The following is a 19478-nucleotide window of genomic DNA, read 5'->3' on the forward strand; positions in this document are numbered from 1 at the left end:
CAGATTGTTCTAAAGAGCTCCAGTTCTTCTAACGTTCGGCGAATCTTCAGGACCGTGGATTCCCACTGTTCAGCTTCGTGGATGATGACACGTGAAAAGCCCCCCCCCCAACACACACACACACATACACACACACCCCAGATGTCTCATCATTCCCAGACACATTCTTGCTTCGGATCCCACAGATTAGCCAGGTACCGAACCCATGAGCGACAGCCCCTGGGTCTAAGAAACAGGAAAACAGCTGGAATTGTCTCTTCTCTTCCATCTTTATTTGCTACTTTCACTTCTTTATCCCACCAAGACAAACTGGAGAGGGCAGCAAAAGGCCACGTGCAAGGTGGCACGGGCCAGCGGGCTGAGCAAAGCCAACTAAGCACAGTCCCCTGAGCACCGCAGAGGTAACAGTGGGCATCTGCTCCTGGGTCCGGAGCTCAGACTGCGTGGCCCAAGGGCCCAGTAGGGAAGGTCACGTCCCACAGTAGGTTTGGCCTTAGAAACACTAAAAACAGTTGTACTCATTGTCCTTTTTTTTCTTTTCTTTTTCCTTTTTTTTTTTGCTTGAATAATAATAAAAAAAAGAAAACCAAAACCTTCTATAATTTATAAGCTATTTTTTTGCTATCTACATTATATATAAAATATAGACTCTTTACTTTATAACACACATCTTTTTCCTTTGATAAATAACTCTTTAAAATATCTAGTATACATGCCTTGACTTTTTATATATAAGTTTGGTTTTATACATATACATACATATATATACTCATGTTTGTAAAACACAATAAATACATACTCAACAATGACAACCAAACAAATGTAATTTTGGTTAAAAAAAAAAAAAATAGAAGTACTGTAAAAGCACCAGGCAGCCAACGGAAAGCCACAATCGCTAGAAACTTCTCCCTCCCCTGGGCCAGGCACAGGGCACAATACTACTATGTTTAGATATGTTTGGATGCCTGAAGGAGAAGGAGGGGAGCAAAGGAGCTGGTCAGGTCACTCTTGTTTTGTTGCTTAACCTGGGATTAGACTAGAATCACAAGTAAGTCATGACGCTTGTAAGAAGAAGTCATGGGGCTCATTCAACCACTTCGCCCTGTGGCAGCTGCAGCAGAGATAGGGACGGAGGATGAGAGAGACAGCCGGACGCCAGGGTGACTCTGCAGGTCCGGCCCCCACCAGCCCAGGCGAGCTTTGGATGCTGCACTTTGCATAGAGCTGTTGCAAAGGACACAGTCTTGTCATTGCTCTACTCACTGCTGGTTTAAACAGAAGAAAAAAGAGTACGACAGATTCAAGACTATCCAGTAATGCAACCCTTCAGTGGCCCTCTCAAGGGCTCCAGCAGATAGGGACTGGGACACAGGGAGGAGAAAGGCCAGTCGCCACCGCCTTCCACGGCTAATGGATGTGGTCACTCAGATACGACCGTGGGACAGCAGCACAGGTGGCCTTCGCTCCTCTTGTGGGAGGTTCTGGGAGCCTGACTCGGTCAGGGTTGTTCCCTGAGACTCAGAGGACTGCCGTTGGCCCACTTCTCTGCCCAGGTTGGGGCAGGCCCGGTGGGGCATGCTGTCTGCTTGTCAGGATGGACGCCACCCTGCAGACACACACAGCTCTCCTGTCATTGCCCTCCTCCCTGTCCCCAAGAGAAACCTGAAATGTGGGGCTCTGATAGATTCTTTTTAATGAGCTCCTCACTGTCATGTTCTGGAAACTTCAGGGCTTTGATGGCCAAAGGAAGGAGGCAGCAGGTGAAGCCCGCGTCCTAGGCCACCAGGGGCTGGATCTGTATCTCGGAGAGAAGTGGGCAGGGCAGGGAGCTACCTTAGCAGAGCTGGCCTCAGGAAATCCCGAAGAGGGGACCTCAAGACGTGTGTCCCCCATCCTTGCCAAATATAATACAAACTACAGAGAACTGTTCACGTGACAGTCACAATGGGGAATTTAAAACAGCTAGTTTCTGAGTATATTCAAGGCATAACTGAGTTGCTTTAAAAAAAAAAAATGGATTCAGCCACAGTAGCTCAGGGAATAAGGTTGTTTGCAGGTCTGAGTCCTAATCTGGACTCTTCCAAGTAGTCACCGGACCTCAGATGGGTCCCTGCACCTCTCCGCCTCCTGTCCCCATCAGAGAGCTCTGAGGGCGCCGTGTGTGGTGAGGTGGGACTTGCGAGTGGGGCTTCGAGTCCTGGTTCTACCTCTAGGAAGCAGGGTCACCTCTGCCATCACTTAACCTCTCCGGGCTAATAAAATAAAGGATGTGAAGACACTGGGCTCTTTGGTCCCTTTGGACGTCACCAGGCCGCCTTCCTCCCCAGGATGTCCCTCCAGCCTGCTTAAATCTCCCCCCACTCCCACTGGAAGAAAAGTGATGCCATCCGAGACCGACTTTATGACCCAGCTCAAACTCCACAGCTGGGCTAGGACACAAGAGGCAGAGAGTCAGAGTGTAGAGGTATGAATACAACGGCCAGATAAATCAGAGTCACAACCGAACTCTAGAAGCCCCACTCCCTGAGAAGACATTTTCCTATTATTTGACCACCCAGAGCAAAATCCAAGGCCACCTATAATAGCGGGCCAATGACGCCCTGAAAGGTCCCAATTCCAATCAGAATCAACTTAGGAAGTCCATTTTAAAAGAAGCGGAGTGCCAGTTCCATTTTGGAAGGGGAAGAAAAATCGACTGCTTCTATTTGCGGCTCTGTAAGGAACCTTCTGGCACAACGTCAGAGGTGGCATCCTGCTCCCCATGGGGGTGTGGACAGCCGTTGGGAGGAGCCCTGTGCAGGTCACCTTCAGCCTGAGTCACGGAAGTCTCCACAGGACGTGAGAGGAGCCCCCCTCATGCTCAATGACGCACGCTCGCTGCCTGGCAAGAACAGGAGAGGTACCAACCTTTCTTCTCGGGAGGCACCACGGTTTGGAGAAGAAAAGTTCTGGATCCAGGAAACCCCACTTCTGCTTAATGCTTGTGTGATTGTGGGCAAGCTACTCTTCGCATAAGAGCCTCAATTTTCTCATGCGCATTGTGGGGAGAAAAACACCCAATACCACAGGGGGGTTGGGGGGGATTCAATAAGATAATTTACCTAAAATACCCTGTACACAGGGAATGATGGAGAAAGGGTGCACAGAATGAGCTTGGATGGCTCTCTGTGGGTGGAGAAGGAGTCTGGGAGAAGCTTGTCTTGGAGCAGAGTCAGCCAAGACTGTCCCTAGAATTCAGATACAGCTGACATACAGATACTTGCCACCAGGCAGGGAGGGAGCATGTGTGGCACCCGGCACCGCCCCTTCCATTGAGAGAAGAAGTCAGGCAAGAGAGGACAGTGGTCATGGATTCAAGAACACTGAAGAGAATCCAAATTTTCCAAGTAAGTCCAGAACGTTCCAAACACTTGTGAATACCAGGTAAGGACCACTGACCTCCACCCTCTCTCAACCAGTAGCACAGACAGCCAGTAGAGTGAGCCCACATTTCCAGGACCAGAGGCATCCACACGATGATGGGAACAAATCGAGCAACAGGGACTAAACGTGAAGACCCTAAAATGGCGCCTGCTTTACACGGGATCTTTGAAACACCACCATCAGAGCAGAAAGGGGCTGGATTGCTGCTGGGGCCTCATGCTACGTCATAGCCGCCTGATGGTACCCAGTCCCCTGAGCATGCTAGGAGGGAGGCTTTGGCAAATGCCTGACTTCTCAGCTTCCCATTGTGGCTTCTAATCAAGGCTTTGCAAGTGGTAATACAGGGCAAAAAGGAGCATGAAAGAAGGATCATAAATTCATTTCCTAGAATTTTTGTATTGAAAAATGAACTACTTAGGTCTTTTCTTCCTCTCCTTCCTGCATCTACCTACTACATGCATTTCAGTAGATAAAATGTGAGTACTTACTAAAATATTTTTCATGCTTCTTTTAAAGAATACATATTTTCTTTCTATATACCCTAGCCCCAAATGAGAATTTTTTGTTTTAGACACTGAATATTTATCACAGAACTCAGAAGTCTTTGGAAGAAGAAAAAAAAACCACACACACACACACACACACACACAAACACCTTTCCGAGTCTTTTGGTTAAGTACAGAAACATAAAATTGAAACCCTTGGAATAGCTCTACTTACATTAGAAACGACTTAGGAAAATGAGACCCATAGAGTCATCTAGTTTCCTCTCCCTTCCTCCTTATTCACAGCCTTTCCGGCTAGATAGAAAAAAAAAAAAAATTCTTCCCACTCAGTGTCTCTAAGAGTTATTTATCCAGAGGACGATTTAGAAGAACTTGAACTCCCAACAGTCCACCACACAGCCCTCTGCTCAAACTATTACTGGGACTCGTTTGTTCTACTAAATCTCTAGCTTTGAACTGACAGCTGCAAAAGCTGGCATGCTCATCACAAAGTCCTGATGTCAGGGACCGCCATGTACCCCGGAGAGTGTCAGCTGACTAACCTAGGCAGGTTGCAGTCGGGCCCCGGAAGTAGGGTGACTCTTTCCAGGAAGGCAATCCTTCCCCCTCCATGCTGGAAAATGGCCAACACGTTTGGACACGCCCACCCTGCACTCACGGGCAGCCGGGGTGATACAGGGTATAGACCCTGGGAGGAGGACAGAGGATACAAGGGACTACTCTGTTCATTTTCAGATTCTGCCTCCTTGGAGCCTGGGGTGGGGGTAGAGGGCCCTCACGGCCCCTTAAATTCCCTTCCAGTTCTACCACCAGCCCCCTGAAGAGATGTCTACACCTCAGCTCTGAGCCAGAGACAACTGTTGGAGTTCTGTGACCTGTAAACAAAAGCCACGTAGGTTTGCAAGTAATGCAAGCCTGACAAGTGTCCAAAGGGGGATGAAAAATTAAGATAAGATGAATCCCCTGTTTTCAAAATGTTTGACTTGGTGTTTCTTTTGAAAAGGTCTGAATTTTTAAGAACGGTTTCAGTGACATTTGGTGGCGGTGAGTGCGTGTGCGTGTGCATGTGTGTGTGTGCACACGCGTGTGCGTGTGTCTGTTTAACTTCAGTTGTTCCCTTTGGAACTACCCACTCCAAGCCGTCTACCATTTCCAGTAAAAGCTCTGGAAGGAGAGAGTGACAAGACAGAGAAACAGAGACCAAGGAAAGGAAGAACACATTTTTTTTTCCAACATGAACCTTCACAGTCCTACCTGAAGATACACCCCTGAGGGCTCTAAAACCCCGTTTTAGAAACACTGAGCATTATGTTCCCGGTTGGTCTTTTTTTAATACCGATTCAAAAACTTGCATGTGTCAGCATCTTGAAAGCAAAGGTCAAAGCTAAGGAAAATAGCCTTGACTTTCCCCCCAACCCAGGGAAGAAGATTATTATCTGTGTGGAACTGAAGTCTTCCCTTTTGAATCCACAAAGCTGGGTGAACCCACTGCAATCCCGGAGGCCCCAGCATGGGAGTCTGTGCTCAAACCCACTCCTGTCGCACCTTTGAGCCTGCCAGAGAGCCCCGTGGGAGGACATTTCAGTAGTATATCCCCCTACGCTCAGTTCCACCGCACCCAAAGAAGCGGTATAAGGTGGTTTCTTGCAATTTTCTAATTGTTCACAAACCCACAGGGCTCTTGTATCCTCTGCCTCCTCTGTCTCCAGGCCCTGTGCGCTCTGGTGCTCTCTTTCTGGCTCACTTGCTGTTCCTGGCCCTCCCTTACCCCATCTCAGGCCAGGCCAAGGGCAAAGAACCAATTAGGAAGACACTCCCTTCTGCTTCCTATGAGCAACACCAATCAATCAAGATCGCTGTTGGCTTTCCTACCAAGTGCTCTTTCCTCCAGACATTTTAAGTGGCTTCCTGGAATTTGAACGTTCTCATTAGCCCGCTGCACCCCTACTTCTCCCCAGACTAACAGGCTTCTGCGGACAGATGGGGATGGGGGGGCGGGGACTGGAAGCCCGCTGGGACTGAGCTTGCCACTGGATGGCAGGAGCAATGTGGCTCGCCAAGGAGGCCAAGGTGAACGGGTGGATGAGCTGAGGAGGAAAGCACCCCCTCTCTGCTTCTCACGGTCAGGGGCAACGGAAGCTGCTAATAAGCCTCCTCCCCCTTCATGCGAAGGCCCGGCAGGCACGATGCCAGGAATGGCAGCCCCCACACCCCACGCCCCTAATACTCCCGGCCACTATCGGCTCAGCCCGCCAACAGCCTTCTTCGGTGCCCCTCGCCCGGGCTGGGGGTTCACCACCCCCCCCAGATGCCACTTACTCACACTGACCCCCGCCACCTTCCCGCCCTGCACTCCTCGAGGCCGCCTCTGCTCCCGCCCCTCGCCTTCCTTCCCCCACTCGGGGCTCCATGCCCAAGACCTGCGTCCGCCTAGGTCCCCAGTCCTGGGCTAACAGTACAGGGACATCCGGCTGCGGCGCATGGCCTCGCTGATCAGGTAGGCGGGGCTCAGCTCGGGCTCCTCGGTCATGATGGCAATGTTCTGCCACTCGCCCGTCTGGCTGGACCGCTTGATGGTGTCCACCACGCACAGGGCGTACAGGCAGTCATCGAAGGTGGCGGCCATGGTGAGCGGCCGCCCGTCCCACGTGCGCCGGTCGTCCTGGTCCTGGAAGGCCTGGCGCACGGCCTGCATCATCTTGATGGTGCCGCGCAGGTAGGGCGCCGGGATGTCGCTGAAGGCCTTCTCGGGCAGCAGCGAGTTGCTGACGGGCGTGGCGTCCTGCAGCAGCAGCTCCTGCTCCGCCGCGCTGTTGCGCTGCCCGTACAGGTCCGTGCCCGCCGCCAGCAGGCGCCCGGCCGAGCCCACCACGGTCACGTCCTGCTTGAACTCGCCGGGCACGTTGAAGTTGAGGGTGACGGTGCAGCACACGCCGCCCTCCAGCACCATCTGGAAGGTGCAGAAGTCGTCGCTGGTGATCTGGCGGATGCCCTTGATGTGGTCGGTCTGCTTCACGAAGGTCTTGAGCAGCCCGTGGACCTTGACGGCCTTCTGGCCGGTGAGGAAGGTGAGCAGGTCGATGATGTAGGTGCCCACCGAGTGCAGGCCGCCGCCGCCCATCAGGTCGTCGCAGCTCCAGTTGTACTTCTTGCCCAGCAGGCTGCCGCTGTGCACCTGCACCTCGCACACCAGCAGCTCGCCCACGTAGCCCTCCTCGATGAGCTGCTTCATGCGCACGAAGGCCGGCAGGAAGCGCAGCACGTTGCCCATGATGCTCATGAGCTTGGGGTAGTAGTGCGCCGCCGACATCATGCGGAAGGCGTCCAGCGGCGTGGCCGTGCGGTCGCAGATGACGTTCTTGCCGATGCCTGCGGGCGGGAGAAGAAGACAGGCCGTGAGCGTGCCGGGTGCGCAGCGGGAGGGGGCGCGGCAGCCCGCGGGCGCTAATTCTCGGGGCAGACCAGGCCCGATGCGAGGGCCCCCCTTACGACCCAGACTATTTTGTGGCACCGGTTACTTAGGCAAAAGTTACACCATCTATATTACATTTATAATACAACCTATACATAATTATCTTCATATTTCAGTGGAATGACTTTAGCATGAAACCACGGATCTAAATACTGACTCCTTGTAATATATTTAAAGAGCCTGTATTTTGGAGAGGTTTTTTAAATGTTTGCCAGTAAATAATAGAAAACGCTTCGTTTCATGTTTCCTGTCTGTAAGTCTATAACATTTCATACACAAGTATATTTTACTTGTAAAATACTGATAATTTAAAATTTAAATATAAAATGTAAGTTCTATTGAGGTATACAATATCATCTTTTTACATATAAAACGTTTTGTTAAAATTATCTTCCATATGAGATGTTTTATAGCTTTATTTTATATGTAAAACATAACATATTAAAAATGTACTATTAGAAATATCATATATAGGGAAGAGAAGAGTGTCTCTGTCTGGATAGAACCAGAATAGGCAAGTGTAAGTCATAGCCAACGCCAGTCTGGTTAAATACGAGGAAGAATTTCTTAATGATATCCTCCGAGGTCTAAGCTTTTAGCTCTCTCCCCTACAAACACAAAGGATTATATTTTGAGTCTTATCCTGCTTGTTTATTTTGCATTATGGATTAGAGCTGGCAGTGGTCAGAGATACTTTTGTTTACTGTTTTCGCACTCTTGGGGAAGAGTGGGTATCCCCTGTTTCTGAGGGGTGGGCAGCGGCTGGTTCCTCCCAGACCTCCATCTGGCTCATGGTGGGGTCTGGTGCTTTTGGCCAATGCAGCTGAGGCCAAATAACAATTAGGCTTATGTGATGACTGTACTGGGTGCATAAATTACAGGTAGATTCAAGCCCTTTGGGAGACTAAGTGATTCTGGGTCTGGAGAAAACAAAGGGTCAAAGGAAAGAAGAGTGACAGGCAATGAGAGAGGGATTTATTCTGTAGAAGCCAAGAGTGAGGGAAGAAAAACAACTCAGCTGAACCTGTAGAGACAGTCAAGTGGAACTTAATAATAATGATAATATTAATAATAATAGAATTACACAGATTTTGTTAGTAAGTCAGATTACACAGATTTTGTTAGTAAGTCAGATTAAAGGTTGCTAGGTGGAAATACTTGGGAGAGCTTCTGAGTCAGGCCACGTGTCCCTGCCCGTGGCTGGTCTCTCTTGTCGAGTCACGCTTTGCACTTGGACCCTCTACTGGGGACCTGTCCACTCTAGCCACTGACGGGGAAGATACCCAAGGGAGACAGAGCAATGAGACACACACTCCCATCCCAGTTGTCCTGACTGTGGGCATTCAACTTAAGAGAACCCAGGAAATCTCACAACAAGCTAAGCTGAGATGGGGTTCTGTGGGGGTCCTGCAACTGTGGGTGTCTGTCCAGGGGAAGTGCCTGGACAAGGCCATGGTCTGACCCGTGGCTCTCATTTTCCTGGTGGAAGAACTAGCCAAACAACAGACGTGGTCAGAACAGATTGTAGAAAATAAATACGACTGATGGTTGTCAATTTCCACACACACATTTAATTCTGGCCCTGAAGGAAAGGCCTGGAAGCCACATGATGACCACATCTCCTTGCCTTTTCCATGTTGGCAGAGCTGGCTGGTTTTTCTGGTGACCATGCATGATCAGTAAGAAGCTCCTTTAACTCTTAGCAACCAGCTGAGGACTAAGGCTCTGGGAGAGGGAGGAGGAAGCTTTGGTTTATGTTACCAAATGTGCCATGCGCTTGCGAAACACAGTGTTCTGATAACACGATCCCGAAGGCATTAGGCTCATGTAACAGCAGTTCACGCTGGCAGGAGCAGATTTATATGTAAACTGATTGGTAGGTCATTGCAGGGACAGGTGACTAATGCTGCCAAAGTATGCCTTGCACCTGCTGGGTACGGGCTGTGGCCTCTCCTATACCCTACCTCAAGGTCCCCCCAAACCAGGACCCTACCTGTCATCTTCTTAGTACACTCTGTCATCTTAATGGCACATGAGTAAAAGTTTCTTATTTTTCTATTATACTCCTAATTTCTTATTTTATTTTTTTTATTTGAGAGAGAGAGAAAGAAAGAGAGAGAGAGCACAAGCGTGGGTGGGGGGAAGGGAAGGACAAGCACATTCCCTGCTGAGCAGGGAGCCTGACGCAGGGCTGGATCCCAGGACCCTGAGATCAGGACCTGAGCCTGAAGTCTGAGGCTTAACCGACAGAGCTACCCACATGCCTTTTTTCTATCATTAAAAAAAAAAAAAAAAAATCCATTAAATAGCAAAAGAAAAAATAGGGGAAATTAATTGACTTCCCATTCACACACCCAAAGCCATCACTAAATGGGTAATTTCTTGCAGCAGCATAGATGAAGCGATTCTGTGGAAAACTCCTTCTCCAGGAAATACACTAGGAACGGACACAGAAACGCCTCTCCCCTTCTGAAACTCACGCATGGCTCCCCCGACGTCCTGAGATAAAGTCTATCTTCCATTAGGCTATTTAAATATGTTGTGGCTTCACGCTACACGATGAAGTCCTCAAAGACAAGGCCTGGCTCTCATTTCTGAAGCCTCCGCTGTGCCCACGATACCCAGTGGACGTCGTGGCCTCGCCCCGCCCCACGGCCCACAGTCTTTAGCAATATCCACACTTCCCCAGATGGGTGTCAGCAGCATCTCGACTCGCCATTCCTACAGAGCACAAAGGAGACCTCTAGGAATCTACCAGAAAGAAAGAAGCTAAAATGTAAGCACAGCGTGTTGCCCGAAGAGGCTTCTCACTGAATTATTTATTAAAGCAAAAAGCTTGGAACAATGCAAATGCCCAAAGACAGAAGAATGGTACGGAAGCCGCATCATGGGATAATTGTAGAGCCGCTGAACGTGATGCTAATGAAGACTTTCTGAGGGCGGGCGAGAGGATTATGATGTCATGTTACGTGAAAAGGGGCTCTGTTCATAGACATACTATGATCTGTACTGTCTCTTAAACATACAAAAGAAGAAGAGAAAATCTGGAAGGGAACACCTCAAAATGTTTACAATGGTTAATTCATTAGTAGGATTATGACTGATTTGTATTTGCTCACTAGGTTTTTTGGTATTTTCTAAGTTTCTCCTTTTATGGTCAGAAAAAATGTTCGCTTTTCTTTTTTCAAGACTGTATTTATTTATTCGAAAGGGAGGGACAGCATGCATGAGTTTGGGGGAGGGGCAGAGGGGCAGGGACAAGCAGACTCTGCACCAAGCGGGGAGCCTGATGCGGGTCTCGAGCCCAGGACCTCAAGTTCATGATTCCAGTTGAAGTCAGATGCCAGCTGACAGAGTCACCCCAGATGCCCCTTAGCTTTCCTATGTTAAACCCGAAGAAGACATGAAGACCTTTGAAGGATGGTGCTGACGTGATAACCGAAGGCCCTCTAAGGTCTAGGGTGGCAGGCAGGTGCGGAGAGCCAGCGGACCTGTCCCAGCCCCCACTGCCCCAGCGGGCAGGTAAGAGCTCCGCTGACCCTCAGCTATGAATGCTTCAGAGGCTCAGGCTACATTGCTACGTCTTCTGGTTCCAATTCCTCAGGACTTCAAAGCTATGGACTCTCTTCAGAAGATGCAATTCACACATATTCACAAAACTATACCCACACCCCAAGCCCGGGTACAGTTCCCTCAGGTTCCAAGGAGCAGGCCTCTCCAACATAAACTGTACAGTAACTTCTTCTTTTTAAAGTATGTATGTATGGGGGCGCCTGGGTGGCTCAGTGGGTTAAAGCCTCTGCCTTCGGTTCAGGTCATGCTCCCAGGGTCCTGGGATCGAGTCCCGCATCGGGCTCTCTGCTCCGCAGGGAGCCTGCTTCCTCCTCTCTCTCTGCCTTCTTCTCTGCCTAGTTGTGGTTTCTCTCTGTCAAATAAATAAAATATTAAAAAAAATTAAAGTATGTATGTATGTATTTTTATTTTTTAAGTAGGCTCTGTGCCCAACATGGGACTCGAACCCACAACTCCCAGATCAAGAGTCCCATGTTCTACCAAGTGAGCCAGGCGCCCTGTACAATAATATCTTGAAGACTTTATGACATATGGTTAAAAATGAGATAACATTACCAGTTTTTTTTTTAAGATTTTATTTATTTATTTGATAGAGAGAGTGATGACAAGTAGGCAGAGAGGCAGGGGCAAGAAGGCTCCCTGCTGAGCAGAGAGCCCAATGCGGGCGTCGATCCCAGGACCCTGAGATCCTGACCTGAGCTGAAGGCAGAGGCTTTAACCCACTGAACCACCAGGTGCCCCAAAACTTCCAGTTTGAAAAGAAACCAAAATGCAGAGCTAAGAGACCCTTCACTGATTTGTGGAGCAAATTCTTTTTTTCTCTGTTCTGGACACTCTTACCTTATCCCCACCCCTTGGTGGGGCTTCTACTAAGCACCCTCTGAAGCCCCCCAAAATCCTCAGATCCTCTTTCCCAGCTTTTCCCCACCAAAATGCCCAGAACCTGAAGCTCCAAAGCCCTTAGCCGTTTAACAAGAACAAAAGGCTTAGGCTAAAGAAATAGAATTCTACTTTTTTGTTGTTTGCTTAGTTGGTTTTTCTGATTTTTGTTTTACTTCAGTTTGACTGAGGTATAATTGGCATATAAAATTGTAAGATCTTTATTTTTAAAAAAGATTTTACTTACTTGTTTTAGGAAGGCAGGGGCCGAGGGAGAGAGACAATCTCAAGCAGACTCCCCACTGAGCACAGAGCCTGGCACAGGGGGCTCGATCCCACAACCCTAAGATCATGATCTGAGCTGAAACCAAGAGTTGGGCGCTTAACCCACTGAGCCACGCAGGCGCCCCTAAAGTTGAAAGATAATTAAGGCAGGGGAGCCTGGGTGGCTCAGTTGGTTGAGCAACTGCCTTCAGCTCAGGTCATGATCCTGGAGTCCCAGGATCGAGTCCCGCATCAGGCTCCCAGCTCACGGGGAGTCTGCTTCTCCCTCTGACCTTCTCCTCACTCATGCTCTCTCTCTCAAATAAATAAATAAAATATTAAAAAAAAAAGATACTTAAGGCATACACCATGGCTATCTGACGTACGTATGCATTGTGAAGTTATTTCCACCCTCTGTTTAATTAACCTCTCTTATCTTTTTTTGTGTGTGAGAGAACGTTTAGGTTCTACCCTCTTAGCAAATTTCAATTACACGATACAATGTTATCAGCCATAAACACCGTGTTTATATACAATCCTCAGACCTTATTCATCGTATAGCGGAAAGTCTGTGCTTAAAGGAATACAGTTCAGATTGTAGACTTCTAGTCATCACAGTGTGAGTATGTGTGTGTGTGTAAGTACATGAGTGTGGCACAGAGCATCCCCTCACCTAAAACCACAAGCAGTGTAAAGGGAACTTAGATCATCTGGGTATAGGGTTCACACACCCAACAATCCCGGGTGCATTAGGCGCCATGGAACACAGGCCGGGATTTCTTCCAAAGAAAGGAGTTCAACACCTGCCTTCCAAATTGCCTCCACCAGCCTGGGCTTCGGTCGGGCTGTCCAGAAAATACCAGGCTCTTTGGTGTCTTTGTGATTTTCAGGTGTCTTAGCACAGTGCTTGTCTTGCTACCCCTGGGAAAGGGCTAGAATAGGCTCTTTAGAGAGCAGCCTTTCTCTGTTTTGTGCTGAAAAGAAAATAACAAGTGGGGGTCAAATCCTGCGCTCCTCCCTACAGACACGACTTCAGCAGGAAGGTAAATAGATACCATCACGGCGACAAGAGCTGAAAGCCTCTGTTTCTCAGGGAGAGAACCCTGGGAGAGTCCTGCCTGCCCCCAAACAGCCATGGCCGATTGCTCATGGGAAACCACGAGGGGAGAGCAGGACCCTGACCTCCACTCTGCAGACCCTGAGAGGAGACGGTGTGTGTTCTCACTCCTGGGAGGACTTTACCCAAAGACCAAACATGCTCCCTTACGAGTTGATACTCTCTTGCGGCAAGCGGTGGCGTCCTCCTTCTAAGGTGAAAGATCCACAGCTCCGGCACCCCCAACCCTCCTAAAAAAATCCTGCCATGGGGGGATCAAGATAATCGAGGACTTGAAACATACGGCTTCAAGTTCACTCCTAATACATGGGCTGTGCAGAATGAAAAGCAGAAAAGAATGCTACATGGCTGAGGAAGAAAGAGTGTTGTATGTTTTGCCAAGCCCCCAAATCCTTCCCAAGCTCCAGAGGGTTTCGGTTCGACCTGCCGGTGCTCAGGATGATGCAGGGGAAAAGCAGGAGCTTGCCGGGCATTTGGGGCTGCGGTGGAAGCGGTCACCGTGCCGCTGCTTCCCCCCGGGGGAAATGATCTGAGCCATTACAGTATCACCCCCTGCTTAGTTCTCTCCCCCGAGGGATCTGCCCCTGCACCCAGAAATGGATGCCTTGGAATCCTGCCACATTCGTCAAGGCAGAGAGCACTGTGACTCCCGGTGGGTGGCAGAGAACACATCGGGACCGGCCTGGCACGAGAGGAAGTCTTCATGGCCCGCCTCCACTGCAGACCACCTCTCCTTTTGCATGGAGACAAAGGGTCTAAGCTGGTCTTTTGGGGATTGAGAGGAGCCGTATACATCCCCCCCAGAATGTACTGCTTTGGCATGTGGATTATTTCGAGACTGAAGACAATCAGACTCAAGAAGAGCTTTTTACCTTCCCCTTAACTGCCTGAAAGAATTTAGCTAGAGGGACTGTACCAGGAAGAGAGAGCTATTACCAGAGATGGCTTTTTTATAGCAGAAAGACTTATCTGCATGGCCCTGGCGAACATTGGTTTATCGAACATTTGTCCTCCTTCATCTTCCTGGGAAATGTCTTCGTCCTCCCCCTTGAAGCCCCAGACCCTGTGCCCTCTCCTTAGCCCGGTTATGATCTATAACCCTCAACGACCTGCATGCCAGGGGGTCTCATGTTTCTATATGGGCTCCCATACACAAGAAATTTGCTTTTCTCCCGTTACTCTGTCTTACGTCCATTTAATTTTTAGCCAACCGAAGAACTTAGAAGGAAAGACGGGAAACGTTGCCTGCCCCTTACAGCACCTTTGGGCTGGAACAAACTTCATTTTTCAAGTGAGAACCCCTTGTCAGCAAATAAAGTGAGAGCTGCCTTGTCCATAAAATGGTGGGACTAAGACCTTCTCACCTCTATCACAGAGCTGATGCAGGGGAGAAAATGAGATCAATGGGAAAATTCTGGAGGGTGAAAGCGCCCCGTGCAAGGCTGCTCTTTGTCAGAAGCTTTTAAAATGAAATAATTCCAGAAGGAGCTTTACTGCCCTCCTGAGAGCTCTCATGGGGAAATGGGAAATTGGCTCCCTCCACAGCCTACAGACTCTGTTCTCTGTAATGAGGGGTCGGTGCTGCCGATAAAGAGTTTCCCACTGGCAGACCCTAAGCCACCTTCGGGTCCCTGCGCCCCCCATCCTCTAAGCTCAAGGTCTCCTAGCTAGGGCTAGGTACCTGCCCGTATCTCTTTCCAGAGACCAGAGCTTTTGGAAGGGGCTGATACTCCCTCCAAAGGAACAGGGACAAAGGACTTCCCACTGACACCTTGAGGGAAAGAGCTGTGCTGTCTGCTGTCCCAAAGAACAGCTGCCCTTTCCTGCCCTTGATCAAGTAGGTTATCCCCTGGATACCTGGGGTACAGCTGCCACCTGGCCACCCAGAGACCAGAGCCATCCCCCAGCATAATCAGCTGAAACTTCAAAGCCCGCCTCCCTGCCAACACATTGCCAATTACACACTCCTTCCTCTAATCGATGGTGGAAATCTATGAGGCCAATGTTACTTTCCCACCAGTTCCTCCCAATTATTCTACTTGTGTTGACAGCTCCTTATCTTCTGAAAGCCCACATGGCTGCTGGTCCTACAGGTGGGCTCCCAGCTATTCTGGCAGATTGGCAGAATTCCCACAAGAAGTCCCATCAGATACAGCCTCCTAGTCATTCACAGAAGGTAGCGAAGATTTCTCTGCCATTCAGGCAGGGAACTCATTATTTTCATATATACTCCATTGTGTCAACACTTCTGTGCTAGGCACTGGGACTGAAAAATGAGTAAGACACAACAATAGGCACTCTCAGTCTAGTAGAGAAGACCAACCAGAAATGAGGGATTACAGTATATTATAGATCACAGGATCTAACAGAGGGATAAACAGTGAGAGCAGGAAGAAGGGCTGCCCAACTGATCTGGGTGTGGTAGAAAGCTCTGCTGGAGAGGTGACATTTGAGCAGGGTTCTGAGGTATGTATAAGAGTTTACCTGAGGGACACCTGGGTGATTCGATCAGTTAACCCCCTGACATTAGATTTCAGCTCAAGCCAGGATCTTAGGGTCATAAAATCAAGCCCCGTGTCAGGCTCCCTGCTAGGGCAGACTTTGCTTCTCTCTCTGTCCTTCAGACCCTCCCTTCCCCCAACCTGCACACACACACTCTCTCAAATAAATAAATTAAAAAAAAAAAGAGTTTACCTGAATGAATATTCAGAAGCTGCGGGTCCCATTTAGAAAGTGGTTGAAAACAAAGAGTGTTGAACCCAGGATCTGAAAAACCACTAAATTTGGAAATTGTGTGTATGTACCCTGATGTTTAATTTTCTGAGAGATTCATTAGAGTCTTAAAAGATTTTATGATCGGGACGCTTGGGTGGCTCAGTGGGTTAAAGCCTCTGCCTTCTGCTTGGGTCATGATCTCAGGGTCCTGGAATCGAGGCCCGCATCAGGCTCTCTGCTCAGCAGGGAGCCTGCTTCCCTCTCTCTCTGCCTACTTCTGTCAAATAAATAAATAAAATCTTAAAAAAAAAGATTTCATGATCAAGGGGAGATCAAGCAGAACTGCAGTAGAGGGAAAGCTAAAAGGAAGGCAGAGTACAGACAAATGTCTGGTTTTAGCGGAACTAAGTACCTGAGCACACTGGGCCACTCATAACCATTCCTTCCCCTTTCCCCGTGAGTTTCACTCACTCCCTGCAACTTGCCTTTAGTCCAGCCCTGTCTCAGCATCTGCTCGTTCTTCCTTCATTCCCTAGGGGTTGGCATGTTCTCCCTCTCCACCCTCCCGCCCATCCCCCATACACATGTGCTTTTTTTAAGCTGAGAATGTTTCTTTCAGCACCAGCAGGGATGACCTGTCTAAACCCCACTCTGTGCCCTCTGGCCCTTCTTCCATATAAATTGGGAGGAGAGCCCCTTTGGAGAAATCCCTCATCTTCAATCCACGTGAAGGCTTCTAACAAGCAACTTCCCAACTCAAACTACTGATCTGATCTGTTTATAATAACAATGACATACTTTAAATCTCTCTCTCTCTCTCTCTCTCTCTTTTTTTTGGGGGGGGGGTTCAGAGAGAGAAAGAGAGAGCATGTGTTGGGGGAGGGGAGTGGGGGAAGGGGCAGAGGGAGAGAATCTCAAGCAGACTCCCCACTGAGTGCAGAGCTGGACCCAGTGCTCGATCTCACCACCCTGAGATCATGACCTGAGCCGAAACCAAGGGTTGTTTAACTGACTGAACCACCAGGTGTCCCAAAGACATGCTTTGAAATAGTAACCACAACCAGCTCCTGAGCACTTACGTCAGAAGAGGCTGAGCATTTTCCACATCCTTCCATTTTTGTAGTGCACCCAACCTCACGAGGCAGGTACTGATATCGTCCTCATCTCACAGATGTGGAAACTGGGCCTCGAAGAGGGGTAATGACTTGCCCACATTTCTGCAAGTCAGTGACCGGGAGAGCTGGGATTTGAATCCTGACTGCCAGGCCTCAGAGAAAACCTGGCCTTCACTTTTACACTCCTACTGCCTTCTGAACACACTCCTGTTCTAAGTCTGACCCAGTGGTTCTCCTCTCTGAACTGTATACCACACCCAGAGGTGACAGCCACCGCCCCCGATGCATTCTCCCAATGCCGCCAGGCAACACGCACCCGTGCCCATGAGTGCAGCGCCTGGAACACACAGTACCTGAAGGAGGGCTCCAGGGAGAACTGTGCAAACACCAGGGCGCTGGGGGGCAGGTGCCCACTGGCCTCCTGGATGACAGCCAAAAGCCCCAGAGCACCACAATTAAGTTTCTATTCTAATTCCAAACCTGACATGGAAATGGGTCAAGGGTGACTCTCCTTCAGTTCCCCTCCCAACTCCCCCACCCCCGTCAAGGGCCCTGATGCCGCTGGTGGGCTCTGAAAGAGATGAACGGATCAGAGAAAGGAAATCAGCACAGCTAACATGGATGGGACTTGACATCGAACTGAAGTAAATTTCCAAGTGCTTTTCTATATCCAACTGGCCCCTAGAGGCCAGCTTCTACCGTACCAGTGCTTTCTACGGGTCCCCCCCACCTCACCACCGCCACTCAGGACTGCTGTCTAAAGCCTCCTTTTGCAATGGAATCCCGACCAGGAGTTGGATTTTCTCAGACTGTTCCATGTGCACTCCGTCATCTAGTCACAGAGTCTGTAAGAGTGGGGACATCTAGAGCAGACACTATGCTCCCGAAACACATTTCATTTATTGGTCAACCCTACACATCTGCGTCCCTCTTGGCCTGTACGTGTTGAGAGTGAACATGGTGTTGGGAAGTCACTCGCCAGCCCCTTCCAGCCTGGGCATTCCCCAGGAGAGAAAAGCTGCCATTCCTAACCCAGAGAGACAGCAGGGACGATGGCAGAAGTCAGACACCCTCTAGGCTGGTGGCAAGCCTCCGGGGAGGTGGGCCTGAGGTGGCCCTTCCCTGCCTGTGGGTGACACACACAGACCCCCCCATGGGAGTACAGAGGCCCGGGGCTGGGGTAGTGGCTGCAGTGGTCAGGGACCCGAGGACAGAGGAAAACAGCCAGGCTGTGGGCTTGCCGGTGGAGGCCTGCTATGCTGGTCCCAAGTAGCCTAAGGACACCCATAGCCTCTCAGTGCGCATCATTCTGGGGAGCGGCCCGGAACCACCCCTCTCAAGCCTGCACCACTGTTCCACACCTGAACAAGTCAGAATTCATAGGATACCACCTGATGCACGGGCACAGCCACGTCCTGCAGGGGACGAGGACATGGGGCAGAATACTGAGCTGGGTCACCAGAGTCATCACGAAGAGACTGAGTTACTTAAACTGTAAATGATTGGGCTGGGGGAGTCGACTGGATTGCACTATAATTCCATCCCTTACCCACGTGTCAAGCAGGATGGGGGGGGGTGCCTAGAAGGATATCGAAGTAAGTGTGAATTTTCATCACATATCCCAAAGCAGGGGGGAAGGCCCACATTATCTCCCAAAGCTCCTCGCCTGTCCTCTCCAAGACCTCAGTACCAAATTATTGATTTCTGAGTGAATGCTTTCCGGAGGAATATAGACTATCCTCACTGTGCATATAAAATGCAAGATAAGAGACTAGGGGCACCTGGGTGGCTCAGTCAGCTAAGTGTCTTGTCTTCAGCTCTGGTCATGGGCCCAGGGGCCTGGAATCGAGCCCCGTGTTGGTCTGGCTCCCCATTCGGTGGGGAGCCTGAACTTTCCTCTCCCTCTACAGCTCCCCTTGCTTGTGCTCTCTCTTTCTCTGTGTCAAATAAATACAATCTTAAAAAAAAAAAAAAAAGACAACCTTTTAGGGCAACTACTCAAACAAACCAAAAAGGAGGAAACTCTCCATTCAAGACAAACTCTCCAGTGAAGGGATCATAGCTACCGTCAGCCAGTGACGTGTGTGTGTGTGTGTGTGTGTGTGTGTGTGTGTGTTGAATTAGGATATTTCACACAGTCCAAGTTTTTGGCCTCTCTTAAACAAGAGAAAGATCCAGAAACATTGGGTTTCTCCCGGCCCCGGAGCCTCCTGCACGACAACAACCAGCTGGAGAGAAATAGTGGCTTCCAAAGTTGGATGGTGCGTGTCGACCCCCGTCCCCGCCGGTTCCCAGTGAATGGCTGTGTCCCTTTTCTATTCCTGCCATAACAAACTACCATGAACAGAGCAGCCGAACCCAACACCCATGCATTGTCCTTCAGTGCCCTGGGTCAGAAGTCCGGCGGGCTCCCC

The 19478-nt window shown here is 49.6% G+C and overlaps 1 protein-coding gene across 1 annotated transcript in view; it reads right to left on the reverse strand.

The window, feature by feature from the left end:
- Nucleotides 1-250: 250 nt before the first annotated feature.
- GFOD1 (glucose-fructose oxidoreductase domain containing 1) overlaps nucleotides 251-19478 on the reverse strand; it is a 105115-nt gene continuing 85887 nt past the window's right edge. The window contains exon 2 of the mRNA XM_046005167.1: nucleotides 251-7298. Within this exon, the coding sequence (XP_045861123.1) occupies nucleotides 6379-7298 (920 nt within the window). The 3' untranslated portion in view covers nucleotides 251-6378. The remainder of the gene's footprint in view (nucleotides 7299-19478) is intronic.

The sequence above is a fragment of the Meles meles genome, chromosome 5 (genome assembly GCF_922984935.1).
Source record: "Meles meles chromosome 5, mMelMel3.1 paternal haplotype, whole genome shotgun sequence".
NCBI lineage: Eukaryota > Metazoa > Chordata > Mammalia > Carnivora > Mustelidae > Meles > Meles meles.